General features: G+C 47.8%; 1 protein-coding gene across 1 annotated transcript in view; it reads right to left on the reverse strand.

Moving 5' to 3' along the window:
* The window catches only part of LOC144935424 (atrial natriuretic peptide receptor 1-like), a 56,949-nt gene that overhangs the window by 29,052 nt on the left and 2,498 nt on the right, over positions 1-25,399 (reverse strand). Inside the window, exons 2-13 of the mRNA XM_078862047.1 lie at positions 18,626-18,852; positions 17,848-17,961; positions 14,197-14,332; positions 13,488-13,579; positions 13,049-13,184; positions 12,397-12,481; positions 11,810-11,933; positions 9,948-10,022; positions 8,632-8,709; positions 7,138-7,242; positions 4,523-4,594; positions 2,651-2,810 (exon numbers count right to left, since the gene is read on the reverse strand). Coding sequence (XP_078718173.1) covers positions 2,651-2,810; positions 4,523-4,594; positions 7,138-7,242; positions 8,632-8,709; positions 9,948-10,022; positions 11,810-11,933; positions 12,397-12,481; positions 13,049-13,184; positions 13,488-13,579; positions 14,197-14,332; positions 17,848-17,961; positions 18,626-18,852 — 1,404 coding nt within the window. The remainder of the gene's footprint in view (positions 1-2,650; positions 2,811-4,522; positions 4,595-7,137; positions 7,243-8,631; positions 8,710-9,947; positions 10,023-11,809; positions 11,934-12,396; positions 12,482-13,048; positions 13,185-13,487; positions 13,580-14,196; positions 14,333-17,847; positions 17,962-18,625; positions 18,853-25,399) is intronic.

Here is a 25,399-nt window from a genome sequence, read left to right on the forward strand (position 1 = left end):
TGGATGGCCAGCACTACACGCGACCGCCTTTGTCTCCCGAGTGGTGATGTTGACTACACACCGCACCAGGTACTCATTTGAGGCCGAGTCGACCCATGGGAGAGGCCCAGGACTGGTTTAGGTATTTGTCATTGGTGCTGGCCGTGAGCGAGAATCAAACTCTGGTTGAGGGGTTTATAACGCAGCGCGCTAACCACTGTACTACCGCTCCCCACGCAGCACAAAAGACAAACACACACACACAGATCAAACCACGTAAAATGTGGCCGTTGTATAACAATATTAATTCGAAATAAAATAAAAACATTCCTGTTATTTAAATGAGTAACAGTTGTTTTCAGAAAGAAAAAAAAACCGTCCGCATACCCCCCCCCCACTTCACACGTTTTTTTGTTGTTGAGCCACAGCTCTGTAATATTGATTCAAGCTGGAGTCTCAAAGGCGATGCTCCCCTCCTTCAAGATGCGATGCATTAGGGCTTCAGGGACGTATCACAAGAGTACCGTGTGCGTAACAAAAAATAATACACATTCTTCAACCTGTATAGCTTTCACGAAAATGGCTACTAGAACCAAATCTCAGAGTGTTGATGGTGAAGTTCGTGATATCTTCTTCCGTCAGCCGTTCACAGTGGCGGACAACCCTCCTCCTTCCCGGAGTTGCGCTTCTCCTGCACTCAGCCTCCCGGCCGCAGTGACTCTGGGATGCTACTGAAGCTCGGAGGCTGCAGGGACGTGTCCCTGAAGAGCGCTCTAAAGAAAGCGCTCTACACATGCTGCGTGAAGGCGCTGCATCTTGACGAACTGAGCAACCTACCAGACACAAAATGGAGAGATAACTTCTCTCCCCTGATTGGGGCTGCACCCAGCTGAAACAGATGTACAAGCCTCCCATAGCCAGCCACTCCGGTGACCTCCAGTGGAGGTTGGCACGCTGGATGGTGCCATCGGCCGTGTGGCTCAGCCGAATCTCCCCAGGGACACCAGTCTCTTGTGCGTTCTGCAGTGCTGGGGAAGATCTGACCCAGCGGTATTTGGGGTGTCCACGGCTCAAACCAATGTTCCAGATTTTAGGGTCCATTTTCAGGATACTGGAGGTACCTTTTTACAAGAGCACTTTCATATACAGTACAGAGTGCCTTACCTGGCTAATAATCGCCACGATCTAGCAAACTTCGACTGCGCCCAAGCAAAGATGGCACAGTTTACAAGACCAGGAAAAATATGATGCAAGGCGACACTGACGGCTGCTCTGCAGTGCCAATGTTCAGGGTCCTGCTCAAGGCACGGCTCCAACTGGAGCACGCGTACCACTCAAATGCTGGTGACGCGCGCGTGTTCTTTGAACGGTAAGGGGGTTGGTCAAGCCCTCTGCACCAGTGCGAACAGCATTCTGCATTTCGCTTTTTCACGAGCTTATTCGTCGAGTGTGGCGTGTGTAACGACGTGCTGTTTGTGTTGTGCGTGGCGCATGTAGCGCATGTGCCGCGGGTAGTGTTTTGTGACATGATGCTGTATTCGATGGGACTTGTATCGAAATCGGCTCCAGTGCTTTTTTTACTGTTGGCAGCAATACAAGTGGTTACAAAATCAAAGTCTAGCATGAAGTGATAGGCCACTCTGTGAAACGTCCGAATCGAAACTTTGTCTTACGACACGTGATGCTGATAGCACAATCACAATAACATTGTCAGGGTGTGGGGTTGGGAGGAGGGGAGAAAACAAATGTGTTTTTTTATATTGCTTAATAATATTTTATTGCACCTTCGTTTAAATACAAATTGAACAACGTGAACTTATAGGTAGGTATAAAATAAAATATATATTTTTTTCTACCCACGTGACTTTACCGAAATAACCAAAGAGTATGGATTCCTGCAGTCGCGAAAGCTTCAAATCAAGATTGAACTTATATAGGGTTAATTAAGAATGTCTGAGGCTCACAGAGCAAAACGAAGCATCACCAGCACCATTAAGGAACCGAGCTCATGCTTGCTGGGGACAATTCTCATGCTCGCACTGCCGCATAGTCTACAAAATGTGGATTGGAAACCCTGCCTTTTCCACTTGGTGTTCGCGATTTTGCAAAAACCTTCCTCCACTCAACGTCTCTTTTTTAATTTTAAAAGCTGATAAAATCAATACTCTTCTAACAAACCCGAAAACATTGAAATGTAAAAACTGTTAAACAACAAAAAAATTATCCAGCTAAGTACTTTAACGGAACGTAAACCTGTGGCGAATATTGCTGATATATGGTCAAAGTTAACCAGGTCTGCGTTCTTAAACAAGCATGACCATGACCCCTCTTCAAAACGAATCCCCAGGCTCAGTGAAGCTTTTGCTTGGGTTAAACTATATATATATTGGCCAAGATGAGTACACGATGAAGAGGACATCCGCAGGTTAGTGACATCATTCGAGCTGTTAAGAATATGAAGTGGTGCTTGGGCAGCACACGGCATGACTAGAAGGGACGGTGGCAGATGGTCAAGAATAATAATGGAGTGGCAGCCAGGGAGTGGAATGTGCCTGAGAGGACGTCTACCGTGGCAATGGGCGCACCGAATCAGCTCGTGTGCAGGTGCAGGTGCTGGTTGGTTTCACATGGTGCGTGGGGGTGTGGTGTGGGGGGCAAGGAGGAACCTCACTTTCGAAGTAGTTGGCCGAGCTGTCCGCCTTGCTGTGCGCTCGGACGCTGCTGAGGCCGTAGTCCGTGATCTTGAGCACGAACCTGCTGTCCACGACGCAGTTGGACGACTTGAGGTTCCCGTGGGAGCCGATGACGCTGCTGTGCAGGTACAGCATGCCCTGGGTCAGCGTGTGCGCAGGGAGGGGGGTACGGTGGAGCGTGTTATGCGCGTGCAGCGGGAATCGCGTTTTTCCTGCTTTAGTGTCGCAGCGTTCCTGTAAACTTTAGCTCCTAACCAGTCGTGTAGCTAGCGTGGGACGAGAAGGGGCGCCTTGTTCCCTCCCCCGTGGTGGCCACAGCTACGAGTTGGGGCCCTGCTGACAACCAGCATGAGATATGTTTTCAACAATAGTGTAAAAGGACAAAAACCTATGTAATGATGTGATTAGTCAAGAGGAGCCACGATGCATGATAGCCTGGGTGCGACCCCACCTGACCGATCGCCGCACCACCTGAGCTGATAATGTCGTGACTACGCCACTGCTTCAAAGGCGGCTCTGATGTCACATCTGACTGGAGCATACCCTTCGAAAAACCTCCAGAAGCACGTCCTTTGCTCTTATGTACTGTGTTTGTTTAAAAAAAAAACATTTTATCATTGAAATCTCTTGAGATGGAACACCTCGTTTGCAAGGGCGTCCTGGGTGTCAAGGCCATGGAATTAACGTTTCCTCCCCCCGTACTGCTCCCCCAACCCCCAAAGGGGTTTGGGAGGGGGGGGCAAAATTAAGAATGTGGCTTTTTGAAGGTTTTGCTAATCGTGAGCATATACTTGGCGATGTGTCAAAAAGTAAGCTTCTTCGCTGTCTAGAACATCATGAATAGTTTAAAATCAGTCAGCCACTCGCGACTGGCTATTACAGATGGAATAAATTTCCACAAAGATCAAATTAATCATCTGAATTAGCAATGCCCATTTTGTATGAATTGATGCTGTTGTAAGCACCGCGGGTGGCATTATGAGCATTTAAATGGTACATGATCACAGGAATTTTTTTTTATATTAAATATGAAAGATTGTTCCTGCATCGGGAACTGTACGTAAACACGATATAGCTACAATGCCATTTAACATGTACAAAAACATGTACTTCAAAATGGTTGAAAATTAGAAATAGACCATTGTGCTTCACAACAAATATTTTGTTTATTCAACAAACGCCCTTGTATTCACATTTATCTAATTGCTATACAATGCTTTCCATTAATTATAAGTGATGCTGGGAGAATTAACGTGTTGCACTACATCTCTAAAAATTATTCAATTAATCGATTTAAAAAAACTACAGTTTACGAATTAAACCAAGGCATACGCTGACGATGCATTTGGACTATCGGCAAGTGACAAAAAAACACACAAACGGCGCACAACAGGCATCAAAACACGAGTGATCCATACAAACGAGACGGCAAAGACGGGGAAAAGGAACCTAGAAGAGGAATCAAAGGTTGAGACGCAAGAAGAGCGTGCGCGTGCCCGGCAGTGTGACCACGGGCGCATCGTTACACCGCCAGCCGACACGGACACGCAGGGGGTGGGAGCTACACCGGGGCAGTCCGCAATGGAAGCCTTCGCCTGTCGCTCCTCCGCGCCACTTCTCACGCGAATGACACACAGCACGAGCAACGGGCAATTATCGATGTTGTAAAGAAAGAGCTCGGGCAGCTGAGAAGATCTGACAGTGAGAAATGCAATTAACCCTCGCATGTTGACCTGCGGTCAACAGAAGAAAAAAAAAACTCCCCAACAATTAGGCGGTCCAGGTGCCCATTAAGGGTAAGAGCTGCATGCTAATTGCGTTTGCAGCGGCTGGGCTGCAACCTCCTTTACCTTCACGATGTCGTGCATCAGGGAGTACCGGAACATCCAATCCAGGCTAATGCTTTCATTTTCCAAAATGTCCTGTGAAAGGGAGATGGAGCGTTAGGGCACACAAATGTGATGCTCATTCATATTCCGGACGGGAGAGGCGGGCGCTGAGAGCAGTTAGTCAGCAGCGTGGCTGCAACAAGTCATCCCTTTACCACCCACCGCCCCGGCAGTCGATGCATTGTCGTAATTCAGGGCAGTGATTTTATTTAATGATACGACTGTTTTTCTATGATTTTACGCAATTATATTTGCCTTCGTTTGTACACGTCCTCGTTCGCTCCGTGAGCCCCTTCGATGATTACGTGCATTCATTTGCAAATGATCGGCAGGCATTGAAAATCGATTCTTACAACACGTGAATCGATGAACGTATTGCGAGCATTAAATAGCCACCGGGTGGCTCAGTGGTATAGCCAGCAGCTTGCAATCAGAAGGTTGAGAGTTAACACCCGGGAAGGGGGTTGACGAATCAATCCACCATCCCTGCGGTGCCACTTTGTGAGGAAGTTGACGGTGGTTGTCCTATTAACGGAATGACCCCATCCTAAGGAATGTGGAATTATAACCCACTGATTCGGGGCTGCAAAAAAACAGGAGATGCGCACTGCCACAGTGAGGAATAAAAACGTTAACTTTTATTTTTTTTTAAGAATCAATATTAATTGACCAACTGATTAATCGCTCAAGCGATCCACAAACATCCATGCTGCGTTGTAATCGGCAGCCTACAGTCGTTTACCGTAGACTGTATAGCAAGCTACCGTTGTCTGCGTTCCTCCAAACGAGGATGCATAACAAAACTGTACAGGCTCTCTCCTGAAGCCCTCTCGTCATAGCGAGCAGACCTCAATATTGGTATACATCTCCTGAACATATTTCCATACGTAGGAGTGGGTGGAGTAGAATGGGCAGATGTTCAATTCGTTTGCCTTGCGATGAATAAACTCAGGGTCACAATTCTATTCGAGAATCTATTCATTTAAACGTTGATCTTTTCCCCTTGTTTTAACGTTGCCCATATTAAAAAGTGCTACGCATGGACAAATAACGTAAATGTGAACTCTAAACAGGCATTAACAAAAAAAGTGAGAAGCTTTCACGTTGTTTGTATTATATATCATGCGGGTTGATTTGATTATTCAAAACAGATGATTATTTTTCCATATCGTGTTCCTGCAGTAATCTCAGGAGTGAGTGAGGGTGTGTGCGGAGCCAGGACAGATGTTACTCGGGTTTCTTCTGGCAAAGGGTAAAGAGATCATTGTCAAGGCGCCATGCCTCACCCAACCCCACATCGCTCGTCACGGTCGCAATTCGATTCAAGAATTGTTTTTTTTATCCCAACCCCCACCGCCCACCCCTTCGGGATGAATTTAGCAGCATCTAGTGGCTGGAAGGAACTCGCGTGAACCCGTTACGTGCCACGTACACACGAATGGAACAAACGTTGATTCTCGACGTGCATGTCTTGATCTTACTGAATCAATAATTTTTTTTTCAAAATGTTCTTCATTCACATTTTCCAACTAATGACACACATTCGTTTATTCTTATGAACGTGATTAAAGGAGGATGGTGGGAGGGGGGGGATCAATATAAATTGAAAAATCGACACAACATTCCACTCCCCCAAATAATACAAATGAAAGCATATAATCCCCAGGATATCTGATATCACAACAGGCATGTATCGCAAGCCCGAGGAATCGATATTAACCAAAGGATCAGTTCATTATTACGCTTCTAATTGTAATGTTGCAACCGTGCAGGACGGACGGTACGTGCAGAGCAGCACGGAACCCTGCCGTTGTCATTCGCATACAGCCCCCGTCTCCTCTGCCAAGTAAATGATACAGCCGCGGAGGCAACGAATGGATAGATACTAACGCACAATGACAGCGTAATTATGGGACGGGAAGGTGTTTGCCGCGGATAAAGTGAGCTCAAATCCTAGCCAGGCATCAACTCATACCGTCAGCTGAATGGGGTAGGTAAAGCTAGTACCATTTTGTGGGAAGTCAACAGTGGCCATCCTACGATGAGACTGACCCCCCTCCCCGCCACCATAAAAATATGGAATTGTCATCACTGGCTCATTTGAGCATGGAGACACTGCAACGTGACTCTTAAGGTAATAGAAATACAAGACAGCATCAGACAGTGATTGAGAAGGGAATCATGTGGGCTTTTTCAGGATGCATCATTGCCAGAAGGAATTTATGCCGATGAATGAGGCCAGTGATGGAATGGCAGCTGAAATGATTTTTAGAGGAGGGTGACCGTTGCCGTTGGGAAGGATCGATATGATCAGCTCGTGTGCACGAGCGGAATGAATTGTTGCATTGCGAGATTGAGAGGTTTGGAGGCGGTATGAGAAGACCTTCAACTAGGAGTAAATAGATCAAGGCTTATGCTGCTGCTGCTGCTGCTGATAATGACGATGAGTGTGAGTCATTGACACATGTGCACATACACACCCCAAGAGGTGAGGTGGGGGGGATGATACATCTGTGTGATACAGCAGCAAGACACTCGTCAACTGCTGCTGCTGCTGCCCATGGTGGTTCCCTTACCTGTAAGCTTCCCCTGGGGCAGTACTCGGTGATGATGCAGATGTTGGGCACATCGATGCAGGCGCCTACAAAGCGAGTTAGGTGTTCGTTCTGGACGTCCCGCATCTGTGTGCGACGTAGCAACACGCACTCGCACATCAGACGGTTGCGAAAGAAGTTCAACATGTACACGCACGTACGTACGTACATACGTACGTGGACTCCCACCGAGCCATGTAGACCAGGAGTGGGGTACCGTCTCCATACCGAAGGCTGAATAGGACTCTGAAATACCTTTTGTGTGCAGGTCACACATGAACACACCGTAGCCTTATGCAATAGTAAAGAAAGAAAACAATTAAGGCTCACATTTACCGAGTGCGCTGGAATTGAAAACATGGCGTTATTGCCGGGTCAAAACATAACCTATTAAGGTTGGAAAGGCACAGGTCGGGGCGATGTGGCCATTGTCTCCCAAGTGCCGATGTACTCATTTGATCATGCGTTTACCTAGGGGGAGGCCTGACACCAGTTCAAATAGCCCTCACTGTCAATGTTAGCCATGGCTGGGAATTAAAGACAGATCACCGGGTTCATAGCGCAACGCAGCACCCTCCCCGATGCCAGTGTAACATAAAGCATGTGTTACCCATATCAGAACCGAGTGCTTTATATCGAGCTCACCAACTTGGAGAAAATTTGTAATAAAGTGTTGTGTCAGGACACGATTAAGAAATACGCGGTCATCTGGCAGCAGTCGGAACACCAGCCACCGGATCAGCCCGTGGCTGAGCCAAGAAGGTTAAATTCCCACAGTTGCCGCAAAGCGGACACTGAAATCCCCCCAGCGTCGTCGCATGAAGGATTTTTCCGACCTGTGTCAACGCTAATGCCCCAAATCCCGAACGTGGAATTAAAGCGCTAGCCTCGAATACACCAACGAGCGCAGTTATGGAAAATAACGACTGGCTGTTTCCTTCTTATGGGACTAGAGGCATTGACTTGTCACGTGGTCTAAATCAAGGACAATAATGCAATACTATTCAGATATTTTTTCTTCTTAAAATATTTAATGTGACAAAAAACGCAAAATAAATCATTATTAATTACCAAATCGTCTGTGGCGTACACATCTGAAAGTTTTTGATTGGTAATAAACAGGTTATACATTTTGATGGCAATGGATTCTTGAAATAATCTGTGCGGAGCTTTGTATGTACGCATGTTTTCTCCGGATCATGCAGATTCGTCCCACAAGACAAACAATCATTTATAAAATTAGCCAGAACATCCCACAGCAGCAAGACCCTTGAAAAAGTGTCCCAATCCCTGAGGCTTTCATGTGCAAATGCAAGGCCATTATTGTTATCATTACTTCCACCGTCGCGTTTATTGTCCTTCAGCTTTAACTTAATTACTGGCAACAAGGAAACACTGACGCGTTTTGACCGTAATGAGAGCCGCATGCAACGAGGCGCAATGAACAACAACAACAGCAACAGCACCGCCACTTACGTGCTTGAGCTCGAACAGCATTTGTCTCGTCAACTCGATTTTCTTCCGGTTGATGAACTTTATGGCCACCAAGTTTCCCTGCAAACGGGTCGCGGGGAAATAACAAAAAAGCGCACAATCAGCAGCAGCGGACACGGCAGCAATGTCAGAGTCGAGTTCAAGCTCAAGCGGCCGTCACGGCCAACAGCGTCGAAGCCACTGCGACACCGCAGCCTCCTCCTTCCACCTCCGCCATCGACTCCAAAACCGCAATGGCGTCAACCGCCCCCCCCCCCCCCCCAAGACTTCGAGGTCCTGCTGTCTGTTACAGGGTTCAATCGTTTGGCTGGACGGTTTCCCCTCGGGTCACTGAACTTCGGGTGCCACTCCAATGCCTACCCTCCTCCTCCTCCCACCCTGCACAGGGGCCACACAGCCTCCTCTATTGCGGGTCACATCTACAGTGCTCCCCAGCCATATTCTATCCTGAGCTTGCAAGTTGTTTAGCCCGTACTACCATGCAAAAGCCTCTTATCCACAGCATGCACCTGTGTATGAAAGCGAGATGCTGACTTTTCAAACGCTTCAATCTCAGTCGTCTTCTCCTATCTCGATCTCGGATTCCTTGAACGCTTGTTGTTTTAACCCTTAAGTCGACCTCTGAACTCTCCCAAAGTGAACTCCCACTCGACGGAGTGCACCTCTCACTCTCATAGCGCAACGCTCCCGTGTTCATGCACACTATCACATATGTACGGTACTCAATACAGCTCGCAAACGCTCCTATCATGCATCAAATAACACGTGGAAATAATTGATTTGATATATTTTACAATATATGCAAGCGGCACGTAAATGTCACCTTCCTGATAATGGCAATAAACAGACAGAGCACTGAGTGAAGAATATACAAGATGGACAATACGGATGAGACGTTGAAAAACGAGATCTGAAAGACACGGAACAGATCCTGACATCAAAATCACGACCACGAATCGTGAATATCCATCGAATCGCGGGGGTGGTGCGTCGTCGCAAAGCCTGCCAGGTGTACGCGCGTCCCCCTTTTTTGTCAATCCACTGCTGGATGAGAGCCTCCCAACACCGTGCCGATTTATGGCGGCGATTTCACCGACCGTCACTGCCGCTGGTCAGTGAAGCATCGGTGAAGGCGGGAAGCGTGGGCGTGTGACGCACAGTCCGGGAAAGCACAACCGACTATTGCCGCTGCTGTTGCTGCTGCTGCACTCTCTCCTCGCTGACAACGCGGCCCACGGCAAGCATGGGATAAGAGCGGCACGCGGAGCCGCGCCTCGCGACGGCTACGCCGCACGTACCTTGTAGAAGCCGGTGTTGGCGAACACGGACCGCCCGTATCGCGTCGTCGCCAGGGAGCTGTGGCTCGAGCACCTCTGCAAGGCGACAGGAGAGCCGCAAGCGTCAGCGAGCGGACGTCATGCTCAGAGGCTCTGAGGGAAATGAGAGCTTAGACGCACGGAGAGCACGGATCGTAAGCCGTGACCTGGCTGGGTGGCGTTGCGGTTCGGTTATTCGGCGCACACGACAACAAGGAAGGTTACGAGTTACGAGTTAAAATCCTGGCAGGGTTGATGGAGGTGGTCGGGTGGCTCGGGGGGGGGGGGGTCACTGACGAGGAGCCGGCACCTCTGAGTTTGAAGCTCTGAGTGTGAAGCTGATTGTGAAGTTGAGTGTGAAGCTGGGTTACCAGTCGTCTATGCTCTCAAGCGTAGTGAGTTGATGATTGCACAAAAGAAACGCAAAGCAAATATATTTCTTCACTTCATTTGATGGTTATGGTCTGAGAATTAACGGAAACAATTTTTGATTCACTGCCAAATGATGGAGCCTAATCCTAATCCGGGGGAAAAAAAAAACATTACAGGGAGTCAGCAAACAATCATCCATTGGTGGTTAATAAAACGGGTAGCAATTTGTAGCGGACATCGCCACGGCAATGGGGAATTCCACTACCAACTCAGGGTTGCCGAGAAAGGCAAGGAAATCGCGAACCCAACGCTCGTTTGATCAGCAATACACATTGTCGGCTTTGATCACGGCGCGCGGCGTAACGCACGCACATGCGCGCGCAGGCGCTGATATTGCAGCGAGCTGGAAGGTGAATCACAATGAGAGCCCCAGATGTTTCCCGAGTGAAGCTCGCGGCATTACACGAATCCCAGCAAAGACTCTCGTTACAGGAGGGGCACAAAGGTCATGGGCTCCGTTTAATTCCCGCGGCGCTCGCCGACCCGTTACATCTCTTATGCCTTGGGTAGCGCATGCCATGATCACATTGCCGTGCGTGTGCGAAACCGGTTGCGCTGAAAGCAGGGAGCGAGGGAGCGAGCTTGCGCGCGCTCGCTCGCTCCCTGCTTTCCTCCCGCTCTTTCTCTCTCGTCTTTTCATTCCTTAAGGCACAAACCATGGCAGATGTGCATACTACTGGACATCTGTGAAAAGTGCTTTATAGCTCATCGAATTCCTTCAGTATAAATAAATATCGTGATTCTGATTCTGGCTTGATGCACAAATGGGACACTTTAAATTTGGAATTTGCATGTTCTCCCCATGGCGGCGTGGATTTTTCTCTGGGTTCTCCATTTTTTCCCCTCCACATTTAAAAACAGGCGTTTTGAGTTTTTGGCTGATATAAATTTCCACTGATAAGTGACTTTGTTGAGTTATCATCTGTGATAGCTGCGTCGCTTCTGAAAAAGAGCGACATAGCTCAGTGGGCCTTATCTGGTAAAATAAAACAAGTTTTGCCGATTCATAATTATGAAGGAGGCCTCATCACAGCGATGCACCCCTCCGCTACTCCTGACGCTATCATCTGGCTCAACCAGATAATGGCTCTACATCAACATCAGCCGCACGTAGAAGAAGAAAGTGCCCGCCACCCACCATGGTACGTCGCTACGCGTTTGCCAATCATTCCCCGTTTAAATGCAAATCAGGTAATTACACACAGCACACACGTCATGATTGCTTGCTAAACACGTCCCATGTAGTGTAGTGGACTGATTAATTGGAATCGGTGGTCTGTACCTCACACTTGAAACCCTTGCACGACGTGAGTGTGCGTGTGTGTTGGTCAGCACCATGCCAATGCGCAATCCGGCCAAGGTCAGGATCACGGTGGTCAGGGTCGGGTTTCCGACGCAGCGTAGCATCTCACCGTGGAGGGGGTCACCGCGCTCTCTCCCGACAGCTTGAGCGCATCGCCCACTTTGTCCACGAAGACGTCATCCCAGTGCACCCTCCACAGCATGCTGGCCAGCTCCTTCTCCAGCTTCAGCTTCCTGCGAACAACGGACGGAGTCAAAGATTCGCCCGGGCCATGCCGGATCCCGGCAGCATAGAGGGTCGGATGTGGACGTGGTAGAGGGTGTGTGCATGGGGGGGATACTGAGAGCGAGAAGATTCTGAAATTATTTCTGCTTGAAATGGAACGCCGGCCGGGTGGCTCGGCGGTGGAGGGAGAGAGCGGCTCGCAATCGGAGAGTTGCGAGTTCAAATCCTGGCCAGGGTTAACTCAACCCATCATCCCTCCGGGGTTGATAATAAGCACCGCTTTGTGCGGAAGTCAACAGCGGTCGTCCTACGAAGAGGCTCCCCCCCCCCCCCGCCCCTGTCATAGGCGGAAAGCACAGTAATCTTAAGGATGATGAGGACGCGTTTGTGGCAAGATAAAAACGACAACGTTTTCCCCTTCGCCCACGGAGGGGCAGGTGGAGGGGAGTGCGCGGCGTCGCCGCTCCTCACCTGATGACGATGAAGACGGTGACGGCGATGATGAGCACGGTAAGGCTCACCACGATGCCCATGAGCTGGAGGGTGCCCAGGCCACCTGCGGACAGAACAGGGGGCGGCAGCGGCGGGGGAGACGTGGTGATTAGCGGTGATTCATTGCGGTGTCATCTCAGGACCGTGAGGGATGGGAGGAGGCAGCGGAGGAGGTGCTCTTAATGCTGCGTTCCCGCAAAATAAAATGCGCAATTCTTCAAAATAAACCTTGCAAATACTGCATACACAAAGAATGTCACCTTCCTTCTATGTGCAAAGGGGACCCACGTGCCGTGAATGCAAGTCGATGAGCTCACCTGCATGTCAGGGAGTGTAAAAAAATTACTCTCGACTTGTGATAAATCTGTAACTTATATTAGTACGATGTGGAAATGTAAATGGTTCAGAGTGGATGGGGCATGACCCTGGCACTCATATGCAATATGTTCCTTTTCCAGATCTTGCATCTCTAGATGGCAGATGTACCGCATGATCAAAGATGGGGGTAGCCCTTCCACAACTGCACAACAGAAGGGAAGCGAGCTGTTGCTGTCAAGCATTACCACGGGGCTGTCGTCTCCTAGGAATAACAAGGGGTACCCCAACCCCCGCCCGTCACGATGGAACGTACGTGAGTGGCAGGCGGGGTCGTCCGTGTCGAAGATGCAGGGCGGGTTGTCATTGGGGACCTTTCCTCCTGGCCAGTGGATCTCCGTGCCAGGGACCATCTTGACGGTGTCAGTGACCCCGTCGTAAATGGCGACGATCTGTAGGTGTGCATACATGCAGATGTGCACACACATACATACGTAAACGTACACGTACACACAGCCACACAAAGACGAAGATCCCATGCATAGCCTCAACCACTACCCCTCACTCCAACCACAGTCTAACCGACGTACTGAATATTTTACAAATAAAATCTGAAGCAGTTGCTGGCCGCTGGCTAATCGGTGGCCACCTCCAGGTTTTGAGGGGTGAGGGGGGGGCTATCTCTGCCCAATCCACCAACGCCAACTCCACGGCGGCTTCATCGTTGCCAACGCGCGCCGTGCCACCGCTCTCACCCGGAAGGCCCCGTCCGCGCCGTTCATGGCCCAAATGCAGTAGTTCATCTCACGGTCCCCATTGTCGTCGATCGCCACCGTGCCGGTGACTCCTGCACATGGCAAAGAAAAGACAACGGCCGACAGGAGGTCGGCGGGAAATTCCACGTCCACTGCCGACTCCCCACAACAAGCTGCTGCCGCTCGCCAGGGCGTCCCCGCCGTTAAAATGAATCGCGATGATTCCCCCCGAATCCGCCAGGGGGGTGGGGGGTGGAGGGGTCGATCAGTACAGGTAGACCTCTACTTACAATGGAGATGCGTTATGACGACCCCATCGTAAGTCAAAAATATCGTAAGTCGAAGATGGCCTAGCCTACCCAGGTGTCTTAAAGAATGGTGATAATTTAGCAAAACAGAGCAATTCACAGTACAGTACTGTATAAACTATAACTTAACTCCGTCGACCACTGGTGAGAGTAAGAGGCATCACCACACAAGGCGGGAGATGCGTACATCTCGGCAGCGTCCCAACGTACAGCATCGTACCTCGTACGCCGCTGCGTTTGCCTTGCCGCGCGAAATTGAAAATATTTTACAATTTTGTCGTATCGCTATTGCCATCGTAACATCGAAATATCGTAAGTCGGACCATCGTAAAATCGGGGACTACCTGTACTCGTCGAGGAGGACGAGAAGAGCGATGAGCGTTTGCGCCGTTGGGACTCACCAGGGAAAGTGCGGTTCCACATGCGGCGCGTGAGGTTGCGCCACTCCTCGCCGGGCGCCGTCTCGCCCAGCGCCTCGCCCAGGGCACGCGCGTACAGCATAACGCCCTCGTAGAACGCCGCCGCGATCAGCGTGTGCTGGCGGCGCGATGCGTGCGCGCGGTGGGTCGAGGGGTCCCGTCGGGATGGGGGTCGGTTGTGAAGGGAGTGTGGGATGACGCACAGGAGACGTTCGATTATTGCGTTTGTGGCCCGGCTGAGGTCAGGTGAGGCTAGCTGAGGCCAGCTGAGGTCAGCTGAGTCGTGAATGTACAAAGTGAGGGGCAAGATCAAAGTGTAAAAGTCCACGCTAGGTATAAAGAGGCAGACCGCAATGCAACCCTACAGCTAGCTGTAACCAGACACTAACCGAACACTAACCCTGACCAGAAACTAACCAGACACTCTCACCAACCGTACCAGCGAACCAAATCCTAGCCTTAAACCCAGCTACAAAAGCCTGGTCCTAATCACATGAGCCACTTACACACTGACCAATACTATTTATACCTCTCACCATACTAGCCAATCAGACCTTGGTATGGATCCAAACCATATAAGCCAATGAAATCCTTAATATTAATCTGGCCATAACCACAATAGCCAATCAAGCCTTACTAGCCAACACGATCCCAACTCTAGTCCTTATCACTAAGCACACGAGTCGGACACTAACCATAACCACATCGCTAACCTCGAGCTAACCACACCTCTACTCGCACTCTCCCCATAACCCTAGCCACTTATTAGCGAGACGCTAATAATCTCAGCTCTACTCTTTCCCCTAATGCCACACACACTGACCCGATCGTGAACACGAAGGCTGCCCATTCAGGCTAGCCGTCATCATTGAAAGCATTCCGAACATTTCTTGACGGATTTCTGAAAATCAATGTACGGTAAATGAGACTTGACGATGAATCATTCAATAGCGAATTGCGAGTCATTCTGCAGGGATAATTGTTGTGCTGGTGGCGGTGGACGCTTATTGTTTTCCCCTTCACTATTATTATGCCGTCACGAACTCTGAGATGCGCGTTCCCGCGTCTCGCTGTTATCGCCTAATCCTGTCACCCCACGAAAGTGGACGCACAAGAGGCTGTTCAAATGCTTTTGAAACAGCTCGTTAGGGGGAAATGGCGTACGCTATCGAGAGCTCGTCCCTCTCAGCGCTCGTCAAACGGGCGACTGGACAACGGTTGGAGGAGAGTGCAGAGAAAGCGAAGCGTTTGCTGAACACAAAATCAATCGCCGTCACTTTGCATGCCCAATTTTAAACAAAATTGGTCAACCAAAGCAGCAAACAGATTATCTAATTGCTTACGGCCAAGTGCACCCTGAATACTCTCAATCTCGTCAGAACTTGGAAAATCAAGCATAGCTTCAGCCTGGTTTGTACATTAATGGGAAATTGCCTGGGAATGCCAGACATTGTAGGGCGTCAGCTGCTGCATTGGGTTATTTAATCTATCACACTACTCATTGTCCTAATTGGCCAAACATCCCAGTTGCATGACCCTCTTGAAAAAGAGTCTCGAGACTCAGTGAGGCTTTCCTCGATTCATTAAGGGCCTCTCCCACAAGAGTTTTAAGCAGAAATAGCAACAGAAACATCCTCTTTGGGTCTTTCGGGAAAGTCACGTAGATCGGCTCAAAGAAAATAACGAAAAAACTACGACGTTTCGATCGCAACGCAAGCTTGATGACGACCGTTTGCGTTGCTATCGTTATGATCGAAACATCGAAGCTTTTTGTTATTTTATTTGAACCTATCTACGTGACTTTACCGAAAGACCCAAAGAATATGAATTCCTGCAGTCATGAAAGCTTTAAGTCAAAACAGAAACATGGTTTAATGTTACGTTTTGTACGGCGGTAGCACGGCGTCACTGCCGCACATTTCAATGCAGCATTCCAGCGACATCACAACAATGCTACGGCTGTATCCCGGGCCTCCCTTGAGTTTACTCAGCCTTAAATAGCCACCTGGTGCAGTGTGTCAACATCAAAACTGAAGAGAGAAAAAATAAATGTCAGGCGTGGTGCTGGCCACACCACCCAATTGTGCACCGTGCCAGTCTTCATAGATGCTCGCTGATAGTGCTCACCCCAACAGTCTACGGCTTTACAGGTGATCTCTTTGTGGGTGTCAGCATGTGTGTGTGTGGGTGGGGTGTCGTTTTCCGGTAATGCCGGATGTAATGAGCTATTACTGTAAAAACAAGGCCAAGCACGGCGCTGAAACGACCCATGCATCTGCGACCCTGAAAGATCCATAAATATTCCCCATAGAATTCCTGTTTGTGAATCATCACTGTTTATTCTTGAGCAGCCGTTGATTGATGAGTCTAAAGCTACATTTTCTTGTTTATTGGTGCGTGTGTGTGCGTATCGTGTGTGTGTGTGCGTATCTGCACTGATCTTCATAGGTGCTTGCTAACAGCACTTGCCCCAAAAGTCTGTTAAGGCTGTACAGGGATCTTTGTTATTGTTGTTTTGTGTAATTGTGTCTTTGTACTAAATCCGAAAGGCATCCTCAATCAATGCGACAATAGGAATACCAACACTTGCGTAATTGTCCGGGGGAGCGAATGATGATGGGGCACTTTGGCGCCTGGAGATGCCCTCTTAATATTTAATGCCACTCCGGATGAGGGCTTCTGTCATAAAGTGCTCTCCTTCCTCCCAATTCGGCACTCTCTCTTCTTTCATTTCCCAAATCCGTCTAACGCGACGTGAAATCATCATCGTCGTCATCGCTCGTGATCATTCATCCGGACTCCCCCACCCCCTCCTCTCCTCTCTACCTCTGCATCCATTTCCGTTCATCGTCATTATCATAATCCATCCTTCCATCAACATCATTCATCAACCAATAATAGATATGCATTGTAATGTATATGAATACATTAACCCCCCCCACCCCCCTGGTCTTTCCACCTGATTGGCTCACAAGTGACGACATCACGTGGATCCCTCGATTCAACACCGCAACAGGAGGTTTTCTACACAACTCTGGCTGTCACCTGATGATGCTGGTTGTAATTACCAGCGAAAAGTCACAGTACTCGAATTGTAAGTGTTGTGAGTTTACTCTCCAACACACCGGTGTGCTGTACTAATAACGAATTGCTATGTTTTGTTTACGTGACAAACCTTACTAATTGGCCATGTCAGGTGCTGGCGGGTTTAAAGACACATTTTTATTTAAGCGATGTAACCCAAAAAAAACCTCTATAATGGATCATTCATCTATATTCTTACATCATTATCATCATGATTAACCCATATTCCCATCATCATCATCCATCCATAGACCATCATCAATCATTATGTTTATTATCACCTGCACACTCCACCTCTTTGCAAAGTTTTTCAAGGGAGATGTGACGAAAAAACATTCAACATTCTTGTCCATCGGCCATCATCCCTTCTAGCCACTATGCGGTCTGTTAACTTACATTTCTGATAAACGTGATGCCTTTGATGTGCATTTGTTCTCTCATCCAGGTGTACCTTGTTTTGTATATCAGTCGAAGTAGTTTAAGCCTGAACTCGATGTATAACCAGGTGAGAACCCAGTGGAATGCAAGTCTGTTTTGCATGAATCTCACCAGTGATGGGGTCATCGTCGTATTGAATGCTTCCCGGGCCTTCCTCTGCACATCGGAGATGAACTGCTCATATTGGCTGTTGTTGGGCTGCTGATATGTGATGATCAGAACGCTCTGTCGAAAGAGGAATGCAAAGCACATCCATATATATCTAAATCAGCTGAAGTCTCCTGTAAATCACGTGACTTCTGCGTGACCACTCCCACTCTCAACCCCTCCTCCCAGCCCACCACCGCCCCCTGTGGAAATAGACGCTGCTCCGTGTAGTAGCTTCGAGGCCATTATGTAGCCTCTACCTCCCAGTCCTCATTTCTGCTGAACCCTTTGGTCCCGTTTCTCCAATTCCATTGTTTTTCATCTTATTTCCCATTCTTTCTCTTCTCTCTTCCCTTTCCTGCCCCTTTCTAATTTTCCCATTCATTATATCCTCGACTAATGGGACAAATTACTAATGGGACAGAGACAAAGATCCCCCATATAGTCTTTAACAAACTGTTTAAGTGCTATTAGTGAGCACCTACAAAAGACAGCAGCACCACGCATACGTGGGTAGAAATGTGGCCAGCACCACACCCGGGCCGCCTCTGCCGCCCCAGCGCTGATATCTCTCTCTACACACTCATTTTTGGCAGCGTCGATCTCGCAGAGGCCCACAACCAGGACCACGACCAAGCCCACGTCCAGTTCGGGTAAACCAGCACTGATCTAAGCCACGGCCAGACATCGAACTAAGAATGCAAGGTTCGCGGCTCAAGCGCACCAGCCGCCGCGCACTCACCGCGAACGCGCTCTTCGCGTCATCATCGTCCTCGTCTCCCCGATGCCAAGGAGCCCTGCTGAGGCTGCCGGAGCCTCCTTCCTTGTCGTGCCCAGGCCGCCCTCCTTCCAGGCCCTCACCGAACAGGTCCAGGTAGAGGAAGGCGAACTCCTGCAGGCGAAGTCCAGCGCGCTTGGCGGCCAGAAGCAGACGGCGGAACGCGTCCGGAGAACTGCACACGTACACGACTGGGAAGAAACACAGCCACGCTCTAGCCACTGCCCGGATGACGGCTCACCCGCACCATCTCTGGTGGACCTGCGATGCCATAATTAGTCTCTCGTTCCTGAAAGTGATCTCATCGCTCCACCTCCCTGGTTTGTCGTCCTCTCTCTCAGATGTGTTCTCTCCAATGGCTGCTATTGTGTTACGGGTCTCAACCACCAGATGATGCAGATGATGATCTATGAATGATTGCTGTGTGATAGATTGATATTTGATGATGGTCAATGGATAATCAGTCGTGGGTGCTATGATCGTGGATTCCTCCAGTCTAAATAATGATTCTGATTGATAGTTTACGATGATCAATGAATGGTGATGATCGATGGATAAACATAATAGAGATCAATTGATGATGACAATAATAATAATGACGATAATGGGTAAAAGGAACACTTAAAGCTATGAGGTTGAATATTTTAAGAGCCAACCTTGGGTCGGGGGGGGGGGCGTGATATTGGCTGTGTAGCAGCTGTGAAATCTGGCAGGAGGAAGCGATTGCGAAGATTGGTCGGATCAACGGCTGTGTGTGCATGGCAAGTCGTTCTTGACCAAATACAATACACACAGGTGGCATGGCTGCATGATGTCGGACAAAACGTCCCATGCCCGATTCTAAAAAAAACCCGAGAACTCTGTTGCAGCAGCAGCAGGAGAACTTAATAGACACATAATGAATAAGCCAGGAAAAACACATTATTGCGCCGTGTTAATTGAACACAGCTGGTATAGAGTGAACTCCATGGACACGTGATCTCCCCTGAAACCAAGATGCCCTTTAGCGGCGTGGCAACGAAACCAGATCAATTTTTCTCAATCGTGCCTCGGCTGCCTACTATCAAAACTCCGAGAATGTCTGCGATTTCGCCACAACTCGAATGCCGGAGCAGGGTTGAGATTGGAGTGTGCTTGAGTGGGGTAACCTCCACGCACAAAGCAGGTTACGTTGTCAACAGGGAGAAGTGTAGATTCCTCCATTGTTGGACTGTACGATGCTTTGACTCTGACCGCCTTCACCAACCCGCGCTAACCAGCATGGTGAAGGTCACATGGCCCGTTACAGCATGGGGAGGAGGGGGCCCTCATCCTGAGGTGGATTGACAGAGGGCTGCACACTACGTGTATGCCACCAACTCGTCTCCCTTGTATCATGGGACCTTTTTGGCAGTATGAAAAACAAAAATAGGTTTTACCCGTTCTGGCGATAAAACGCGTGTTAAGATGTTCAAATACCAAATAGAAACCTTTTGCAAGGAATCAAGTCTGCATTGACCACACGTACTTGTGGTGAGCATGCAAACAAACATGCCCTTTGAAACTCTTAGGTTTTTTCGGTAAAGTCACGTAGGTAAAAAAAATAGAAATAATAATAGAAATAAAATAATAAATCACGACATTTCGGAGGCAATACAAGCCTCCGTCATTAGGTGGGACCGTCACAGCTGAAGACGGAGACTTGTGTTGCCTCCGAAACGTCGTGATTTATTCTCTTATTTCTATTATTATTTCTATTATTTTTATTATTTATTTTTATTATTTCTTTCCTACGTGACTTTACCGAAAAAACCTAAGAGTATGAATCATTGCAGTCACGAAAGCTTCAAATCTAGAATGAATGCCCTTTGAAACTGATTGGCCTACATCATATATTGTCAGAGCCATGTTTGTTTGCATGTTCTCCACAAGTACGTGTGGTCAATGCAGACTTGATTCCTTGCAAAAGGCATCTATTTGGTGTTTGAACATCTTAACACCTACTGTTTTACTGCCAGAAAGGGGAAAGCCTATTCGTATTTGTCATACTCGTCTCCCTTGCTGAGACATCTCGGTGGTGGGAGGCCCTTAATCAATAGCGGAAATTCCATGTTCCCATGGCGGGGGGAGGGGGTAACCCAGGAGTGACCAGTTCCTGATATCGCTCACCACTGATGTCCGCTGTGGCCGGCAATCGAATTTGGGTCCGGCGGGTTCATCAATATAGGATAGATAAGTAGACAATAATGTCTTCTTCATGTATCCGTCTCTCCACAAACAAAAACATATCCAGCAGCTTTCTTTCCACACAGCCCATCGGCCCCATGCTCTGCTGGGAGTGGATAATTTCAGTCGTATTGATTCAGTACAACAATGGCACTGTTCTCGACATGCAGTGTCTCATCAGCAGTCAGGCTTGCTTCAATCAACTGGTGAACTCATCTTCTTGGTTCTTTCAGTAAAGTCACGTAGAAGGGAAATAATAAAATAATAAAAATAAAACATAATAAAATAATTATCACGACGTTTCGGCCACAACGCAAGCAGACGTCGTGAGAATTATTTTATTATGTTTTATTTTTATTATTTTATTATTTCCCTTCTACGTGACTTGACCGAAAGAACCAATAAGATGAATCCCTGCAGTCACGAAAACTTTAAATCGAAATTTAACTGGTGAACTGCCAACTACTCAAGGCAAAGGACCGTCTCTTAAAACATTTGGAGTCGCAAAAATCTATAATAACTCAAAATAACCATTGGCGTTGTAGTGAGGATTACAATTAACTGGCAGACGATATTTTTTTGCAGCATTAATCAAGAGATTCGGCCTCTCAAGGCCGTGGGTCCTATGGGTTGTGTAAATACTCATTTTATTAGTTTATGTGATGGGACATATATTCGAAGAAGACACATTGTCTGTTATCTATTTGTGATATTTATATTCTCCACCGCATCGTCGGCTGCTTTTCTGCAGCGCGCTAATCGCTGCGCCGCAGCTCCTCCGTTGAACAAAATAAAAACCAAGAAAACAATCCTCGGATTATTATCTGATTTTTCATTTCATGGCGAGAGACCTCGGGAGCCCAGCAGGGAGTGAGAGGCGGTGGGTGGGGGGTATTGGTGGTGGTGGGGGGGAGGCGGAGGGGGAGATGACGATGTCTCTGCGGGGTCGGTGTAATCCGGCGGATTTACACGTTTCACGCGAAGCTGGTTTATCCCTCAAATTATTGGCCGCGCCCAATTACGGCGGGGACTTTTAGAAACGGGCCACCGGGCGCGCCTCGGTCCTCTAAATTGGGCGCGCGCGAGCGAGCGATCATCGCTGATGAATCGTGCGACTGACGGCGTCAAATGCCCGCGAGCCACTGGGTGGACTTTCAGCAGCGGTCACTGGGCCCTCCTGTTAGAAATAACCCAAAAAATCCCACCATAATACCGTGTTTTTCAGATTATAAGACTTTCCGGAAAGTAAAACACACCCCCTCCCCCGTCCTAAAAAAAGTGCCGCTTGGTGTCATTAAAGTTGCGCGCACACACACAGTGGGCTGAATGATTAATCGATTTCGAATCGAAATCGCAAATTGAAACAATGCGATTAGCAAATCGCAAAGGCTGCGAATTTTTGCGATTTGGAAAGTTTTATTATTATTAAACCTTGATTTATTTAACTTCATTGCTCTATGTTTGATTGTTCTATTTCATTTAAAACATTTTAATAAATACATGTTGGAAGCAATTAATATATTTTAAGTTATCATCCTTGCATTAGAATATATAGAGCAGTTCATATTTTGATGGTGTCGTGGGGTAATGGTCCATCACATGTTTCACATCTATTACACAGTGAATATTGAACTGAAGCTTGACTTTAAAAATTGTGATCGCAAATCAAATCGCAATCGCAATATCTGTCATAAAAATCGCAATTAGATATTTTCCCCAAATCGTTCAGCCCTAACACACAGCTGCCGGATTAGATAATAAGTACCACTGCAACATTTGCGTTATGAATTCATGTTGAACTTCTTTCGCACCGTACTTAGCCAACCGTGCTAATCGGAGGTGCGGGGGAATACGGGGGGTTGTGAATGCACCTCATAATACGGTATAAAAATATCTATATATAAATATCTATATATAAATATCTATATTACTTACATATATTAATTTATATATAAATATCTATATTACTTACATATATTAATTTATATCTACTGGATTTCAACTTCAATAGTGCAGTTTGTGTTCTGGCTACTTGGTGCCTGTCCTCAGAAACCGAAGTTCAAACATGTTTAAAAAATACAATTACATTTCCATTCACCCACGTGCACCGTTTGTACACATGCGGCCCTCTCTGTCGACCCACAGTGCTGGGTGACAGCCTCCCTGCGCCGTGTCGGTCACAGGGCTTTGTTGAGCCATACTTCACCCCATCTGGTCAGTGCGGGTTGGTGACGGCGAGGAGCGTGACCCGCGGGAGAGCACAGAGATGCGGGAAAAACGAATTACCCATGCTCCTCTGCGTCGTAAGTGTCATTTATTCCAGTAACGCGTTTCAGTCCTCGTTGACCCACATCACGGTACGCGTTTTAATGATAATTGACGTTCCCGATGATCGCTAAACAATAGCCATGCGTGACGCGTGTGTAGGATGATTTAAACTATGAGATATCCGAGTTAAACGTGGAGGGCACACACAAAGACCTCCTGTATAACTTATTCTTTGGTTCTTTCGGTAAAGTCATGTATAAAGATAAAATAAGAAATTAAATTAAATACTAGCATACGACGTTTCGATTGCAACACAAGCAATCATCATCAGGTATAAATTAAATAGGAACACAAATCTAGTATACTTAGAAATGTAATGTAATACAACAGAGAGTCGGATAACATAACAGTCAACACCCTATCTGGTTGATTACGTTCTTCCTGAGAATTTGAGAGAGAGATTAAACATAGACAGACATATATGCAGACAGATATCACATAGATATCTCTATACGTAACTTTACCGAAAGAACCAAAGAATAATTCCTGCAGTCACGAAAGCTCCAAATTAAACTCCTGTATAACCTTAACGTACTTTTTGGGGGCAAGTGTTGTCAGCGAGCACCTATAAAAGCCGGCACGGCACACGAGGTGGTGCGTGTCCAACACCGCGCCCGGCCGCCTTTGTCTCCCCAGTTCGCGATGTTTACACACCGCATTAAGTGCTCATGTGAGGCTAAGTCGACTCCGACAAGGCCCAGATATAATCGTCACGGGTGTGTGCCGCTCGGGTGGCCGGGTTCGTAGCGCAGCGCGATAACCGCTGCACCACCGCTCCCCACACATGCGAACACACACAAGGCTGCACAACATCTCGATCTCGCCACGCGTACGGTGCCTCGCCCCGAGGCATTCGTGAGCAGATCTCCCTGAATGATACCTGTCTCGTTGCATCCCCCAAAGCTACACGGCGACGAGCCTTTATAGTACAATGCTTGCGTGGGTAAACTACCAGGGCGTGTAGGAGAGCAGTGGGGATATAAAGTAGCTATGCGGTATGAGTACAGCAATGGCTTTCGCATACATACATACATATGCATTCAGTCGAATCTGTACATTGAGATCTATCTGCGTTATCCCGTCGTGTGCGTGGATATCTTCCGTCGTCATCATCACAATCCGCTATCGTGATAGACCCACAATCATTATCCAATAATCACCCGTCACTTCACCTATCATAATAACGGTCATCCGTGTCCCACGACCAGGAGTCGAACCCAGGTTCTGCGGCTTATCAACTCACTGCAACCAACCCGCGAGGTGAAGCCACCAATCCCCACTACGACAGTACCTGCTTCTTTGTGTTACGTTTATTCACCCCCACCCCACCTCCAATTATCACGGTCGGCTACGTACGGTGCTAAAGAAGTTCAACATACATTTAAACTACTAAACTATTTTAATTTGACCAAATAAGGCCCATTGAGCTATACGGCTCTTTTATCAGAAGAGATCTGGCTATCAAAAATGAGAGCTCAACGAAGTGGCTGGTCACGTGGACATGTATCGCAGCCAAATAATCTTGATTTGAAGTTTTCGTGACTGCAGGGATCCATACTCTTTGGTTCTTTCGGTAAAGTCACGTGGGTAGAAAATAAATTTAATTAATTTCATTGTCTACCTCCGTGACTTTACCGAAATAACCAAAGAGTACGCAGCCAAATAATCTAAACGCGTGGATGTTGAGTCGAAGTGTGGAGGGAAAAACCGGAGGACCCGGAGAAAATTCCACAAGACCACGGTAGGAGAGAGAAAGCGACACACAAACTCCAAATATACAACAGGCGTCAGGGTCGGGATCGAACCCACGCCCTCCTGTATACCGGGCAATGCGGTTAACATCTCGCCACCGTGGCGCCCGAACATGCAAGTAGACTAAGCAGACCGTGCCCCCAACATCGGCACCACCGCCGAATGAACGCGGCACGAATTGCACGGCAACAAAGGGGAGGTCGCCCTGACTCGAACCCTGCCTTGAACACAAATCTGATAAGACACCAATCTCCCCCCTCTACGGTACTCTGTGAAGGTTCCCTCCACCCCCCTCAAATTTAAGCAGTGACAATATTGTATCGTCTTGAATCAATATAGAATTGTTGTTTTCACTGGTATATCTAATTTGACTGTGTTGAACTATTCTCTATAATGTAAGTGTTTATTTAATGTTAATGTTGTGTTCGATGTCTTTTTTTTACGGAATTACAG

The sequence above is a fragment of the Lampetra fluviatilis genome, chromosome 13 (genome assembly GCF_964198595.1).
Source record: "Lampetra fluviatilis chromosome 13, kcLamFluv1.1, whole genome shotgun sequence".
NCBI classification, from domain to species: domain Eukaryota; kingdom Metazoa; phylum Chordata; class Hyperoartia; order Petromyzontiformes; family Petromyzontidae; genus Lampetra; species Lampetra fluviatilis.